The sequence below is a fragment of the Lolium rigidum genome, chromosome 1 (assembly GCF_022539505.1).
Source record: "Lolium rigidum isolate FL_2022 chromosome 1, APGP_CSIRO_Lrig_0.1, whole genome shotgun sequence".
Lineage (NCBI taxonomy): Eukaryota > Viridiplantae > Streptophyta > Magnoliopsida > Poales > Poaceae > Lolium > Lolium rigidum.
In genome coordinates, this window is record NC_061508.1 from 185210492 (window position 1) to 185224553 (window position 14062).

The following is a 14062-nucleotide window of genomic DNA, read 5'->3' on the forward strand; positions in this document are numbered from 1 at the left end:
AATCCACAGCAAGGATGCTTCCGGACCACTCTTGCCCACCTAGGGTTTCCAAGGAACCCTAGAGAGTAAGCTTCTTGATGAATACAAGTGGGAATGAGATTTGTCTTGGTAGAACAGTAGATCGGGTCCTCCTCTATCGTTTCCCCGGAGGGATTTGAGTTTGGGTGGAGGAGGAGGGAGATCTGAGGCTTTTGGTGTTTCTAGCAATGGAGTATGAGAGAGAGTGAGAGCTCAAGAACAACTTGTAGTGTAGTGACTACCCTTCAGAAGTAGGAGAAGGGGTATATATAGTGTCACTTGAAATATGGCCGTTGTCAACTTGCCAACTCAGCTTTCTCCCGAGATTCCCGGTCAACCGTACCACAGACCGGAGGGTCCGGCGCAGGGGTCAGTCGGACCGGGCCAGGGACCGGACCCGCCGGTCCAAACAGGGCGGCAGACCGGACCCCGACCGGAGCCTCAAAGTGTTTCGCGCAGTACTCCCTTCGGTTGGCATCAGCGCCGAGCTCGGTTGGCGCCGGGGCACCCGGTCGAGCGCCCGGTCCGACCGGACCAGGGACCGGACCGGCCGGTCCAAACAGGGCGGCAGACCGGACCCCGACCGGTGGCAGCTCCGTGTCTTCCAGTACGTCTCCCGGAAGGCATCAGCTCATGGGCCGGTTGGCGCCGGAGCGCCCGGTCGACCGGGCGGCAGACCGGAACCGGCCGGTGCATGGGCCGGTCCAACCGGGCCTCTGACCGGCTGGATGCTGTAGACCCCTTTTTGATTGTTGTCGAAGTGGGGGGTCTCCTTTAGTCTTCTTGCTCCTTTGATACACCATTTATGCCTCTTTGGCTAATACCTGGGACTATCCTTTCAAACATGTATTAGGCCAAATACTCTAGCACGGTGTCATTGTTACCAAAATAATGGATAAGGGTAAAATACCCTTACAGTTTCATGTAATTCTTGAAGCAGGTCATCTTAACGAGATTAACAATGAAAGCAGAACTCGCAACATTAGACACAACCACTATTGAAGTAGAGTGACTACGTGAGTTCTTGATGGACTTACATGTGGTTGAGAAACCAATACCCGATATCCCAATGAACTGTGATAATCAAAATTTGATCATCAAAGTAAATAGTTATAAGGATAATATGAAGTCATCAAGCCATGTGAAGAGGCGATTGAAATCTGTCAGAAAAATGAGAAACTCCGGAGTTATTGCGTTGGATTATATCCAAACGTCTAGAAACTTGGCAGATCCCTTCACAAAGGGTCTATCACGAAATATTATAGAGAATGCATCAATAGATATGGGCTTGAGACCCACACTATGAGTTGCCTACAGTGGTAATTAACCCACTCTATGTGATCGGAGATCCCGTGAATTAGAGTTGGTAGACAAGTTGTTAGTTAGCTGGGAGGGGAGTATCCCTACACTGAATTACCTCTCCGTGAAGATGCAATACTCCTAATCTGTAGGTTGATATTTATCTTAATGTGTTCTAAGTGGCTTATTTAAGAAAAGATGTTATGAGTCTGATTGTTAAACATCGCAGTCTATGAGAGTTGGGTGCTCTCTAATAAATTCATGAAAGACCCTGTAGTATGACGTATAAGCTCCACACCGCGAGGAAGTCTCGTGGTAGCCATGTATTGGTCTAGGTTTTGTGTGAAGCTAGTTCGCAGAAAACTTGTAGTTCAAGGTGTAGTCCACTATTTTGCAAACTAGTGTAATATGAAGTTATTAGTGGAATTTCAACTTAACAGTCTCCGGCGCGCACCAATATATACAACAATGTTCTGAAATAATGATATTAAATGTGTCAATGAGACTTTGTGGGAGATTGCTGAAATTTGGCCTTGGGCCTTAGCCCATGTCCCAATAAAAATTCTGAAATTCTCTAGACCCATGTGTGAATAGCAAGGGATGGGACTAAAGTTTAGTCCCACATTACTAGTTGAGAGAGTTGGAGTGGTATATAAAGTGGGTTGTTCTAGTCCATGTAAGTGAGTGAGAAGAGACAGAGCCCTCGCGCACTCCTCCTCCGCCGCCCGCCTCGCCACGTCTCGCATGCACGTCACGATGCGCCACGTGTTGCGGGAATCTCGCCAAACCGAGCTTATCTTTTTGATGTCCAGGAAATTAATTGTGTTATTAATTACGAGTCATCAACGTCAACGCTGGATGCCGTTTCGTTCCGATTTTTCTAGATCGTGGACTCGGACATGGGCTGCGCCCCACGACCTTCCCGAACCGCACTATATAAGCGTGAATGCGAACCCTAGCCTATACGAGACATCATATGCGACTGCCCCTTTCCAGTACATTGGGCCGCCGTCTTCGTCTTCCTCATCCCGTCCTTCAGCGTGCACCGATCGGCGGGACAGTTGGCCCCCATAACCCTGCCTCTTGTAGACCTGTACGGGTGAGGGGCAATCAGATTAATAGGGAGCGCTTACGCGCGACTACTGGCAACACGACATCGTCCGACGATGAGTTCTCGAACGACGACTTCTTCCCGGATATCGACAACCTCTTCGGCAACCTCAACATGGGCGACAACAACCAGGATCCTGCTTCTACTACGGCCAACGCTGGACGGTATGCATTTCTGTCCTCCTCGTTTCAGATCTTGCTATAGTTTCTAGTATTATTGTTTGGAGTAGATGCGATAGATTTATCTTGTCTAGATGATATTTGTTCATCTACTCTGTTGATATGCATGGTTAGTTTATTTGTTGTTTATGTTGTCATGATTTGTCAACTATTAGCTCGGATTATTTCATATGGTAATTTGCTTATATATATATTCAACATATTATGTGTGGCAGTGTGAGCAAGAAACAAGCCATGCAAGCGGTTCTCAGGAAGTCAAATATGGGAAACTGGCTTGTTTTGAAGCTCCGCAGAGGAACACATTTTATTGAATGGTTAGAGCATCAATAGCGGAGCCCTTAAAAGACCAAACCCTTAAAATAACTGTTTTTTCAAAGGCTTTGGCGTTTTCGCGGCGCAGATCAGTGCCTCTAAAACTACACTCCTATAAAAAAATTAGAGGCCAACCTATTGGCAACGTGTATTTTTTTGGCGGGATTAAGAGCATCTCCAGCCGCGTCCCCCAAAGCGTCCCCCAAAGGGATTTAGGGCGCGCCGGACCAAAAAATCGTTCTAGCCGCGTTCCCCAAAGCCCATTTTTGTCCGGCGCGCCCTGATACGGTGTCCGGTGCCCCGAGCTCGTCCCCGTCCCACAGGGGACGCACCGGGGACGCCGGACACACCGAAAAGCGAGGCGGGGAGTGGCGGGGCCGACTCGTCAGCGGCACAATAAATTTTAACCTAACCGTCGCCTACCTCACGATGGAAGTTATTGGCGCGCAGCGATGGTGCAGTTCCCGCAGCGACGGTGCAGTTCCCGCATAGCCGCAGCGACGCGTCCCGTCGCGCCTAGCTCTGCGTGCCGGCGTTAATGAGCGCCACCGCTCCTCCGCCTCCCTCCGGCCTATAAAAGGGCCGCCTCTCATCGTCCCTCTCACACACAAACGCTAGCGCCTCTCTCCCAAACCCTAGCCGCCACCATCTCAACAAGACTCGACGCTATGTCTGGTAGAGGCGGAGGCCGACCTCGCAGCCGTGGTCGTGGTCGTGGTCGTGGCCGCGGCAGAGGTGAACGCTCGCCGTCGCCTCCCACGTCGTCGGCTTCATCGTCGGAGATGGACGTGGAGCCGGACGTGCTGTTCGAGTTCGTCCTCGTCCTCAAGGGCGACCCGCGCGGCATCCAGAGGCTACCGGACTCCTTCGCCGACTACGTCGCCGGCGATGACCGCCCGCGCACGATGCATCTGCGGGACGCTGCGTGCGGCTACTACCGGTGGATCGTCGACGTGATCTACGACGCTCGCGGCAAGATGTACCTCAACATCGGCTGGGAGAAGTTCGCGCGGCACCACAGCTTCGAAGCCGGCTTCATCCTCCTGTTCTCCTACTTCGGCGACAGGGACATGAGCGTCAAGGTCTTTGGCGAGACGCGCTGCCGCCGGGACTACCACGGCGACAGCACCGACGAGGAGGACGACCGAGTGTTGTTTCTTCGCAGCGAACACGTGCACGGAAGTTTCTGGATGTTCGCCTCATCGGTAAAACCAACAAGGGCACCATCCTCCCGCTGGATTTTTCAGTTTAGGTGACTGGGTGTGCCCTCGAGTGTTCTTTCTTAGCAACGAACACAGGAAACCTTCGATGCACGGCCTAGTTAGATTTAGTTTCTTTGCAAAATTTTATATTTGTGTCCACAACGGTTCAAACTATGTATTAGTTTGTGGAAAACCATGTTCCAAACTCTGTCTTCGTGTAAACCACGTTCCCAATTATATATTAGTTTGTGCAAATTGAAATAAAAATATAAAAAAAAGTATTTTAAATGTTTGGGGGAGGCGTTTGGGGGACGCGGCTGGGGAGCGACGTCCCCCAAAGGCGGCACGAACAAAACACGTCCCCCAAACGCTCAATCCAGCGCGGTTTAGGGAACGCTTTGGAGGACGCGGCTGGAGATGCTCTAAATATTTAACCCAACTGCCACGACATTGGCGTCGGACTAGCCAGAATCCGGCGAAATTCCGCCACCAAGCTCTGATTCCGGTCAGCTGCTGTTTCGCTTGGATCCTAGCGCTGCTAGGTGCTAATGCTAGCTCATACATATACACGCGCGGGTGCAGTAGCTGCAGATTTTGCCTTAGCCCTGTGCGCATATGCTGCTGCTAGTTGCGTGGTTGCTTGCTGCTGCCTAGGACAGTGGTGGCGGCTGCACGCAGACGCAAGGACGACAGGAGCACGAGCCGAACCATGCCGGTGAGGGGCGAGGCGCTGCCTGCTGCTACTGCACACGGGCCAGGCGGGGGCGGATGGCGACGGCCCGACACCGGCGAGGCCAAGCCCCAGGCGCTGTTGGAGATGGAGAGGGCGTGACGGCCAGGGGAGGCGCAGCGGCCGGCCATGGGCGGAGGACGGCCAGGGGAAGCGCGTGGGAGGCCAGGGCCGGTAAAGAAAATGAAGTGTAAGATAAAAAAAGAGTAAATTCCACTTTTTTACTCTGAAGTTATGCATTTGTAACACATATTACCCTATTTAGTGAAACTTTTACTAAAATATCCCATTTACAAGACTTTAAACACGGTTTAGATCCAATTTATCATTTTACTTGTTATTGTTAGATAGAATAGGTATGATACGTCAACGTGGAGCGATAAAATATGTAAATATAGAAGGGCCTCATGGATTTAAGCCCAAACTTGTTTAACCCATATGTTCCCTTCATCACTAACGTTTTTATATTTTTGGACCCCGATCGTCACCTAACACCTTTCCCAATGGATACAAACCCAAAAAATAAGGGTAGAAAGCCTTCAAAATGAGTAATCTACACAAATTTTCACTCGACGGAGTAATTGGTGTCATAAATGCAAAACTACGTGGTAAAAAGTGGAATTCACTCATAAAAAAAGCTCGTTTTCGGCATATTTCTGAAATATTCTCTTATACGGGTTGTTTTTTAGGGCACTGACCTCCGCGCTATTTTCGGTCCTCAAAACTCGTTTTTTCTCGACTTGTATTTGTGTTTTAAGGGTCGGATTTTTAAGGGCACTGCTAGTGATGCTCTTATCCTCTCTCTGTGTGGCCGCACCATTCTTGGAGCAGCTCCGGGTGAGTTTGATTACTATTGCTTCTTTGTTGTTCATCATGTGTCGATACTAGTCATGATCTGGTGATGAGATCATGTATATTTCGGGAGGTGGTTTCATAGCCTTCCATTAGCTACAACTTGATTAAACCTGATCCTTAATGTGTAGTATGATGAATTTGTTGGAGGTGGTATATAATAACCTCTCCTATGATGAACTATTGATGCATCACAAGCTATAGTTGTTTTACTCGTGGTACATCACCCATGAGAGTAACTGTTATGTAAGATGATGCTGCCTATTAGCACCCCTTTTAATAAGCTGAATGTCGTAATGTGTTATTATTCAGTCATCGTTGCTAAGTGACTTCACCAATTCAATGAAAAAGGTTATAATATAGCAGTCTTACGAGTGCAACCAAACAAAGGGGAAAGAGCTGCGTCTCCGGTGGAAAAAGGGATATGTGCAGCCAACCAAATAAAGGAGGAAGAGTTGCCTCTTCGATGCAGAAAGATCCTTCGCAGATTTTGACACGAAGCTTGTTTTGAACTAGCTATAACCCCAACTTCTGCCCATAAGAAGCTTAAAAAGACCCAGGCTACCGAACGGGCCTTTTATGCGATCGCTGACCGGTTATTTGCGTGGAGCCCTAAACTAGCAGCTTTCTCGAGAAAACTTTATAATTAGACTGCAGTATAATTTTAGAAGTATTATTTACCACTTGCGTTTGCACGAGTCCGGCGGCCTGATGCAAAGTGATCGGATTGTCTGTCGAGACGCAAACGCTATCCATATTTGGAGTCGAAATGTGTCCGCGCGCGGGCGCGCGATGAATCCTCGTGCATCCTCCTCTACATGGCCCGCTAAACAGTGACACCGAAGCCACTTCCACTCCGCCACCCCAAATATTGTATTCGTGCAGTGGGAAAAACCCAACCCAGTGATGGATACTCTCGTTGTCGTCCACTGCTAGGAAAAGGCTTATAGGCCTCGAGCTACCACCGTTCGTGCCAAAAAAAATTGTTCGTTGGTGCTATATTACCGTACGGGTACCAAATTCATGGGTGACCGTGATTCCCAAATGCCACCGGCGAACAGGAAATTTGGTACGCCGGGGATAAGGGTCGCCACGGTGCCCCGTGCCCCCCCCTCCCACACACACGCACACATTACCGCCCGGCCGCACCACTATAATGCCGCCTGGTGGTATATTGATTACCACCGGCGCCCTACTATACTAGGTGCGCCGAGTGGTAAGGGGTCAGATTTTTTTGCATCACCCACACTCTCTCCTTTCTCACTTTCCCCTCCTCCTCCTGTGTTCATCCTTCTCTTCCCCTTCTCCCTCCTTCCTCCTCCTCCTCCTCCTCCTCATCCTCATCCACTTGTCCGCCTTCTCCCCTCCACCTTCCTCTCCCTCCTCTCCGGCAACCCATTCTCTATCTCCCTCCCGTGACCACCTCTTCCATGCTCAGGCGACCACCTCCTCCATGCTCCGGCACCGGCCACATCCTCCATGCTCTGGCATCGGCCACGTCCTCCATACTACGGTGACCATCTCCTCCATGCTCCCGGCACCGGCCGCGTCCTCCATGCTCTTGCGACCACCTCCTCCATGCTTTGGCATCGACCACGTCCTCCATGCTCGGGAGACCATGTCCTCCCGAGCTCGGGAGACCACGTCCTCCAGTGCTCCGGTGACCACCTCCCGCGTGACGCCTACGACCACGGTTCACGAACGATGACCGGATCTAGATCTATATTTTTTTTGAATTTTGAAAAAAAGTACCGCCGGCACACCAAGCTGGTGAGCCGGCGATAAATCGTGCTACCATCGGCAGACATAGTTGTCGCGCCGGCGATAAGCCATTACCACCAGCGGGCGCTAGTGCGCGGGCGGTAGTCTTTTTACGTCTGTCGGGGTAGACCTTTTCCTAGTAGTTGTCGCCACCATGGAAGCCGATGAAGCCACCGCAAATACCGCCCCGAGCTGACCAAGAGTGCACACCTATGGAAGGCTCAAAGCGTGTCGCCTTCGCTGGCCGTGATACGAAACACAAGGTGCCAAAGAAGGTGCTCACCAAATAAGAAAATATCGTCGAGGCCAAGAAGTGACGGGACCGCCGCACCAATATGCGGCCAAGGGAAGCCCACCAAGCCGTCGATGCCGCCGCGAGGGTGGCTGCCTCGATGGCCTTGGATATGCAGGACAAAGCCAACGCTCATGTGAGGTTGGCGCTGTCGCGCAAGCCAAAATCCGGCAACGTAATGCCTGATCGCTCGCGACAAAATCCGGCAACGTAATGCCTGATCGCTCGTGTCTATGTCGACGGTACTATGGCCTCCTTCTATCTCTGATGGTCCTCTTGTGTCCCTTTTGGATGTTCATTTGGTACTCTACTTAGTGAACTTTGTTATGGACTGAATTCGGCGTATTTTGAGTCAGTGATGTCGTGGTTTGAATGGCCTAAATGTCTCTTGTATTTGCCCCTTTTTGATGCATTTGTTTGATTCAAACATACATGGGTTGGACGGATAAAATGCGTCAGCCCACTGGGGCTACCCGGTGCAAACGGATAATCGTGGCCAGGCGGCCACATCGGTGTCCGTGGTCGACCTAAATGGACGTATGCGGATACTTTTAGCGTCTGTTTTACGTCGAGCCGCTAGAGATGCCCTAAATCGTAAACCTAACATACTTTTGGCGTCTATTTTGCGTCAGGCCGCTAGAGATGCCCTAAATCGTAAACCCAACATGGCAAGATGATTAGTTCTGAATATACATTAAGTGGTACGCACAAAGCAAGTAGTAAAAAGTATGCTGAGGGAACCTTAATTTAAGTACTTGGAATTGTATTCATTTCCCCCAAAAGAAAAAAAGGGGGCTACTGTAATTAGGGAGGACAAAATTATTATCACAGCAATATATATACGCTATGAATTAAATGTATTTACACGTCAGTTCACAAGGGCTCATTCTTCATATCAAGCCAAAGAAGAAGCCTTCGAGGGCGCCCAAGATGTCTAGCCTGCTGAGCAGGCTCCTCACTTTCGTACACAAATCCACTCTTCATGTACAGTTTTTGCGCTGCTTCGTTGTTGATGGCCACATGAACATACAAGTCTGTTATGCCTGCAAACATTTGAGTACGCATCAACGTGAGAAAAGGCATCACAGGACATGAGAATAGTTCAAGGGGATTAATATAAGCTCAGGGATCCCACTTCTCAATCCATCTAAATTACTATGGAACAATGATGCGATTGACCTAAAGAGAAAACAGTCGCACATCGTGAATAACAACATCTATGCTATACAGCTGTCAAACGATGGGGAATCAAAGCTTAGCCTGAACTACAACCAAAGACTCAATCTATCCGTGATCTGAATACAAACTAGCCATTCAGGATATGTGTAAAACCACATAAATACAAAGCACAAATGTGTTAAGGGAACTAAATGAAATGAGCTTTACCCCATTCACGAGCAAGTTTCTTAGACTTGTCAACCAGTGCATAGCCCAGCCCGTTCCTTTGGAGCTCCTTGGCAACACAGACATTACTTAGATATGCCCGTGTATGGCTGGATTCATTTACCTATTAATATGGATCGGTTATTAGAAACTATTAGAATATTTGAAGAAGCAACAAAAGATTTTCTTAATTAAATCAAAATCAGCATTTTACATCATGTTTTAACCAAGATAACTATATATAACAAGGCTTATATTAGAAATGGCAACTCAGTTCTCTATATAAATTAACATTTAATACAAAATTCAAAAATAAGAACTGTGAATGGCATTGAGAACCAACTATTACAGAAAGTCAGTTAAATCCAGTGAACCCTCACTCTGTTGTGAACTGATTTTCTTTTTCTGCATGAAAGCAAAATAGTTTCCTACAGAATGAAAGTGACTGACTGATCTAAGTTACAATAAATTGAGCAAAGCCCATCATGAATTCAATGATACTCTTCAATAGTAAGCAAAAAGGAATCGTTAACCTTACCCCTGGCCTCTTTCCGGTCAGTTCATCTGGTAACCAGAGGCACTGATTCAGGTCTAAACTACCAACTACTATTCTCTCTTCCCCATCTTCAACAAACTGCAAATGCCAGATTTCAGAGGTTAAGCTCTAGCATTGATAGATTATTCCTCTTAGAATGAGTCCTCCTCGCAAAAAAAAGAGGACAAGTACTACCAACTCACTGAACACCTCTGGTAAAAATATGGGAGCCAAGAGAGGCTAAGTATTTTTATTAATTTATTTATTTTTCGCACAGGATGAGCAAAGTTGGATCTAGAAGAACAAATAGCAAGTCCTGTGTAACTAGAAAGCACGATCTGTGATCTTAGCAATCAAAGTGGGCCAAAAAAATCCACTTTTAAAATCATCATTTTTAGGTTTTTTGTCCAAGAAATACATACTCATAAGAAATTTGAGGATACTGAAATGCCTTTGCCTATCAAATTTGTCTGATCTAGCCAAGCAACATGGAACGGAGCAGCGAAATAAATGTCTGTTCGAGGGCATTGCACCTATATTACAATTATACCTTGCATGCTGAACAAAGCTCCTCGGCTGACATCAATGATGGCAGCAGTGGTACTGTCCCATTTATACAAGCGACTCTCTGAAAGTTAATCATATTCCCAGAAATCCGATTTTGTAATGCTTCATACTCCCTTTCTGCCAAACCTTTTCTGTGATCCTAATATAACTTGAAAATAAGTAAAACTAAATTATTAATGAATCATTATGATGCTTCAGCACTGCATGTGGAGACAAAAAAGAGGAAATGCATGGAAAGTAATAATATAGAAGGGGAAAAGGTACAGTAAGATAGAAGGAAAGACGCAGTGGAGAAAAGTTGGTAGCACCATTTCGCTGAGTTGTCTACGCTAACTTTAAAATATACTTGGTTAGAAGGTAGTGAATTCAGAAGAAATGTAGTAGTAGTATGAACTATAAGAATAAATATACAGTCAACATTCAACACTGCAGCTTTTTCTGCAAATAAAACCAGCGTTCCAGGCTTAGCTTAGCCAGGAAGTGTGGTTGGGGAGTTGTAGTTTTTGGTCTGGTTTTCCTTGAATTAATGGAGCTCTTTAATGTTTTAGGTTCGGGTTCCATTATAAACTAGATTAATTCTCTTCTAAGAATGGAAATTGCAGGAGCCTCTACCTTCTTGACAAGGTCGGTGAACACACAAAAAAAGTGTGAATTTTATTTTTTATCCCTCAAGTGTGCATTTGTGACACATATTACCCATTTAGTGAAAATTCTACCAGAATATCCCATCTAAGAAACTTTGAATCCGGTTTTACCGCATTTATGCATTTTGCCCGGTTCTGTTAGATAGGACCAGCATGTTAGGTGGATGTGGCGCGGGAACAATGTGTAAAGCTCACAGAGCGTCATCGGCGATCATGTTCAGCCTTCTCTTCTCCATCTGTTCCATTGCTCTTCCTCCTCTGGTATCCCCGAAACGCGATCATCACCTCACATCTTGCCCAGCACACACACATAAAAAAAGGTTCCAATTTTTCTTATATGGGGTATTCTTGACGAATTTTCACTAGATGTGGCAAAAAAACTAGAAGCTTCCACTATAAACACAGATCGATCTATATCCAGCTATCTGCAAAATCTTGCCATCTAGGCCAGAACTAATTTTGCACACCAACTTCAGAGAATAGTGCCACATTCACCAGATGTTAGAGTGCCTCTTCAGCTATTCGTTCGTTTCTGAAATGTAACAACTCGCACAGAGAACGGGCAGGAAAGAGATGAGATTGATTGAAGAGATCGATCACCTCGGCTCCGACTGTGTCGCGAGAGTACTCGTAGAAGGTGCGAACGCGGAGGCGCACAGCTGCGCGGAGCTCGTCGAGCGTGACAAACTCTCGGACGGCCACCGCGCCGGCGCGCTCCTCTAGCAGCAGCGGCGCAGCAGCGTCAACGGCCGCCGCGGCGGTGGCGCGGCAGCGGAAGGTCGGGATGGCGAGGCGGCAACTGCGAGGGACAGTAAGGAGGGTGGGATAGCGACATGTTGGGGCAGCTGGAGGGGGCGAGGGCAGCAGCAGCCGCGACGCCGTCGCCATGGATCGAACTTCGACGACTTTGCGGCTGGCAGTTGGTTGGTTGGGAAACGGAGACGTTTCCGCCACAACTGCCTGGGTTGAGCCTCACTCTATGGCCTATGCCTGCCACTGCTGTTGTTCCAGCCGCCGGCTCAACCACTGACCAGCGGGGACGTTTCCTGTATACCAGCTGCACACAGTTCCTCTTTCAATTCAAAGGATTTGCATGCTTTTTTGGAGAATTCAAATCCTTAAGAATATTTTATGGTGACTGTTTGATTTGTAAACTTGAATCTCATAGGAAATTTTTACCTACGGAAATCTTTGCACTAGATTCGTATAAAATCTAACGCCCACTCAAACCTCTTTTCAAGATCCTTTGCCTTTTCTGTAATGAAATAATATATGCATACAAAGTCCTGTAGAGTGGTAGTGGGTATGACACCGCAATGCTGCGGTTTTTTGTTCCTACGTTTTAAATCAAAGAGACGCTAACAGATATATATCCTTTGAAGAAAGATCTGAGCTTAGGACTATGCTTAGGACGTTTCAGAACATGTGTTATATGTCGTACATTGGCTGTGGATCATGAGGCTTGTTCTTCGGTGCTTCAGCGTTGCAAGTGGCAATGGTGATATCAAGTTTTGTTTCATCAGTTGATTTCATATTTTCTCATTTCATGATCGCAAACTTCTTCCTCGATTCCAAGCTGACTGTTAGTAAATCTAGAATTCTTTAAATGGTTTTGGATGATTGATGACAATCAATAAAGGAACTAACAAATTTGTTAAGCGTTTCAGGTTTTAGTTCAGGTTGCTAGGTGGATCGTGTCAATGGTGACCGTCAAAAAGTAAGAATGTGTGTTTAGGCTACCTCAAAGTATAATCTTTTACTTTTTAAGTCGTGGGTGTGACGTACTATCAAGGCACTTTCCAAATCAGATGAAAGAATCTATTGCAAAAACTCCCAAAAATTTCCTCCTAAAATTAACAAGAACTTCTCTAGTATCTCGTGTTCTTCTTTCCCGGAACCTCCTCGAAAACTTTTCACTGTAAGTCCAACCTAGTTAGATTGAGAGACCGAATGGAAAATCAATTCAGACCTGTATCTATTTCCGTCAGTACTACTAAAATGGTAAGTTGTTGGAACCAAGATTCTTCATTTTTCCAGTGCATGAAGTCATGCCATGGATCCAACACTTGTGAATGAAGCCCAATTAGAAACTCTGATTAGGGGGGACTAAGCAGTTTTCCGCCCAGCTATTTTTAGAGTTAATCTGTAATTAATTCTGAAATATATGAGTTCATCTTTTGTTCGAACTACCCAACATGTAAATTTTAGGACGAAAACTAGCCATTATACAGACCGGGACCTCCAACAATCCTTCCGAATACCTCCCGGTTTTGTTCATTTTTAGAGGCGTTCTGGTCGAGCAGGTACTGCCGAGATTAGTTAGGCACCTCCGAAAAATTAAACTTTCCGCCTGACTTTTCAAATTGTTAATTGGTCACCACTCAGAAGTATCGGGCAGATTTCTTTTTCGAGTATCTTTTTATCTACCTATATACACCATCCTATTTTGGGGTAAAACGGTCAAAGTTTCAGCTACCTATTTTTGCACATACCTCATACTTTTGCACTCAATTCCTTTGATATTCATGGTGCTTTTTTTTTTGCGAGAAATCCACCGATCTATTAATAATCATCAACAGTAGTACAAGTAACCCAAAAAGTAACGAAAATTACAAATTGGTACTCGGACCACCTAGCGACGACTACAAACACTAGCAGGAGCCGAAGGCGCGCCGCTGTCCTCGCCCCTCCATCGCTGGAGTCAGGCAAAGCTTGTCGTAGTAGAGCTTGTTGTAGTAGACAGACGGAAAGTCGTCGTGCTAAGGTCCCAAAGGACCAGCGCACCAGATCAGCAACCATCGCCAACGATGACAACCGTAGATCGGAAGAGACTATCATGAAACCACACCAATAAACACGAAAGCCGGCCGGATCCCAGGAGATCCGACGGGCACACAACTCCACGCGCCCTACGTCTGCGCTAGATGCACCAATGGAGCGAGGATAGGGCGGGGAGGACCTTATTCTGACTTCAGGATGTAGCCGCCGTCTCACCATCAAAAAAAAAGACTGAAATGTGAACTATATTAAGAACGGAAACTCCCAGCCGGCGAGGAGACCGTGGTCCGCCACACCTCCAAGGCCCCAAAACCACTGGAGGCGGAGAGAACCGGCGGTATCGCCGGCGAGGAGGACGGAACTCTAGATGGGTTTTGTGGCTTCTTTCCGCCGCCTCCT

At 47.1% G+C, this 14062-nt stretch overlaps 1 protein-coding gene across 1 annotated transcript; it reads right to left on the reverse strand.

Moving 5' to 3' along the window:
• Window positions 1-8473: 8473 nt before the first annotated feature.
• On the reverse strand, window positions 8474-11855 carry LOC124686063. Its single transcript, XM_047220069.1, has 5 exons — window positions 11486-11855; window positions 10225-10380; window positions 9678-9773; window positions 9143-9263; window positions 8474-8799 (listed from the first exon to the last, which is right to left on the reverse strand). Exons 1-5 carry the CDS (start codon window positions 11771-11773, stop codon window positions 8630-8632), a joined length of 831 nt encoding a protein of 276 aa, XP_047076025.1. The 5' UTR covers window positions 11774-11855; the 3' UTR covers window positions 8474-8629.
• Between the last annotated feature and the right edge of the window lie 2207 nt (window positions 11856-14062).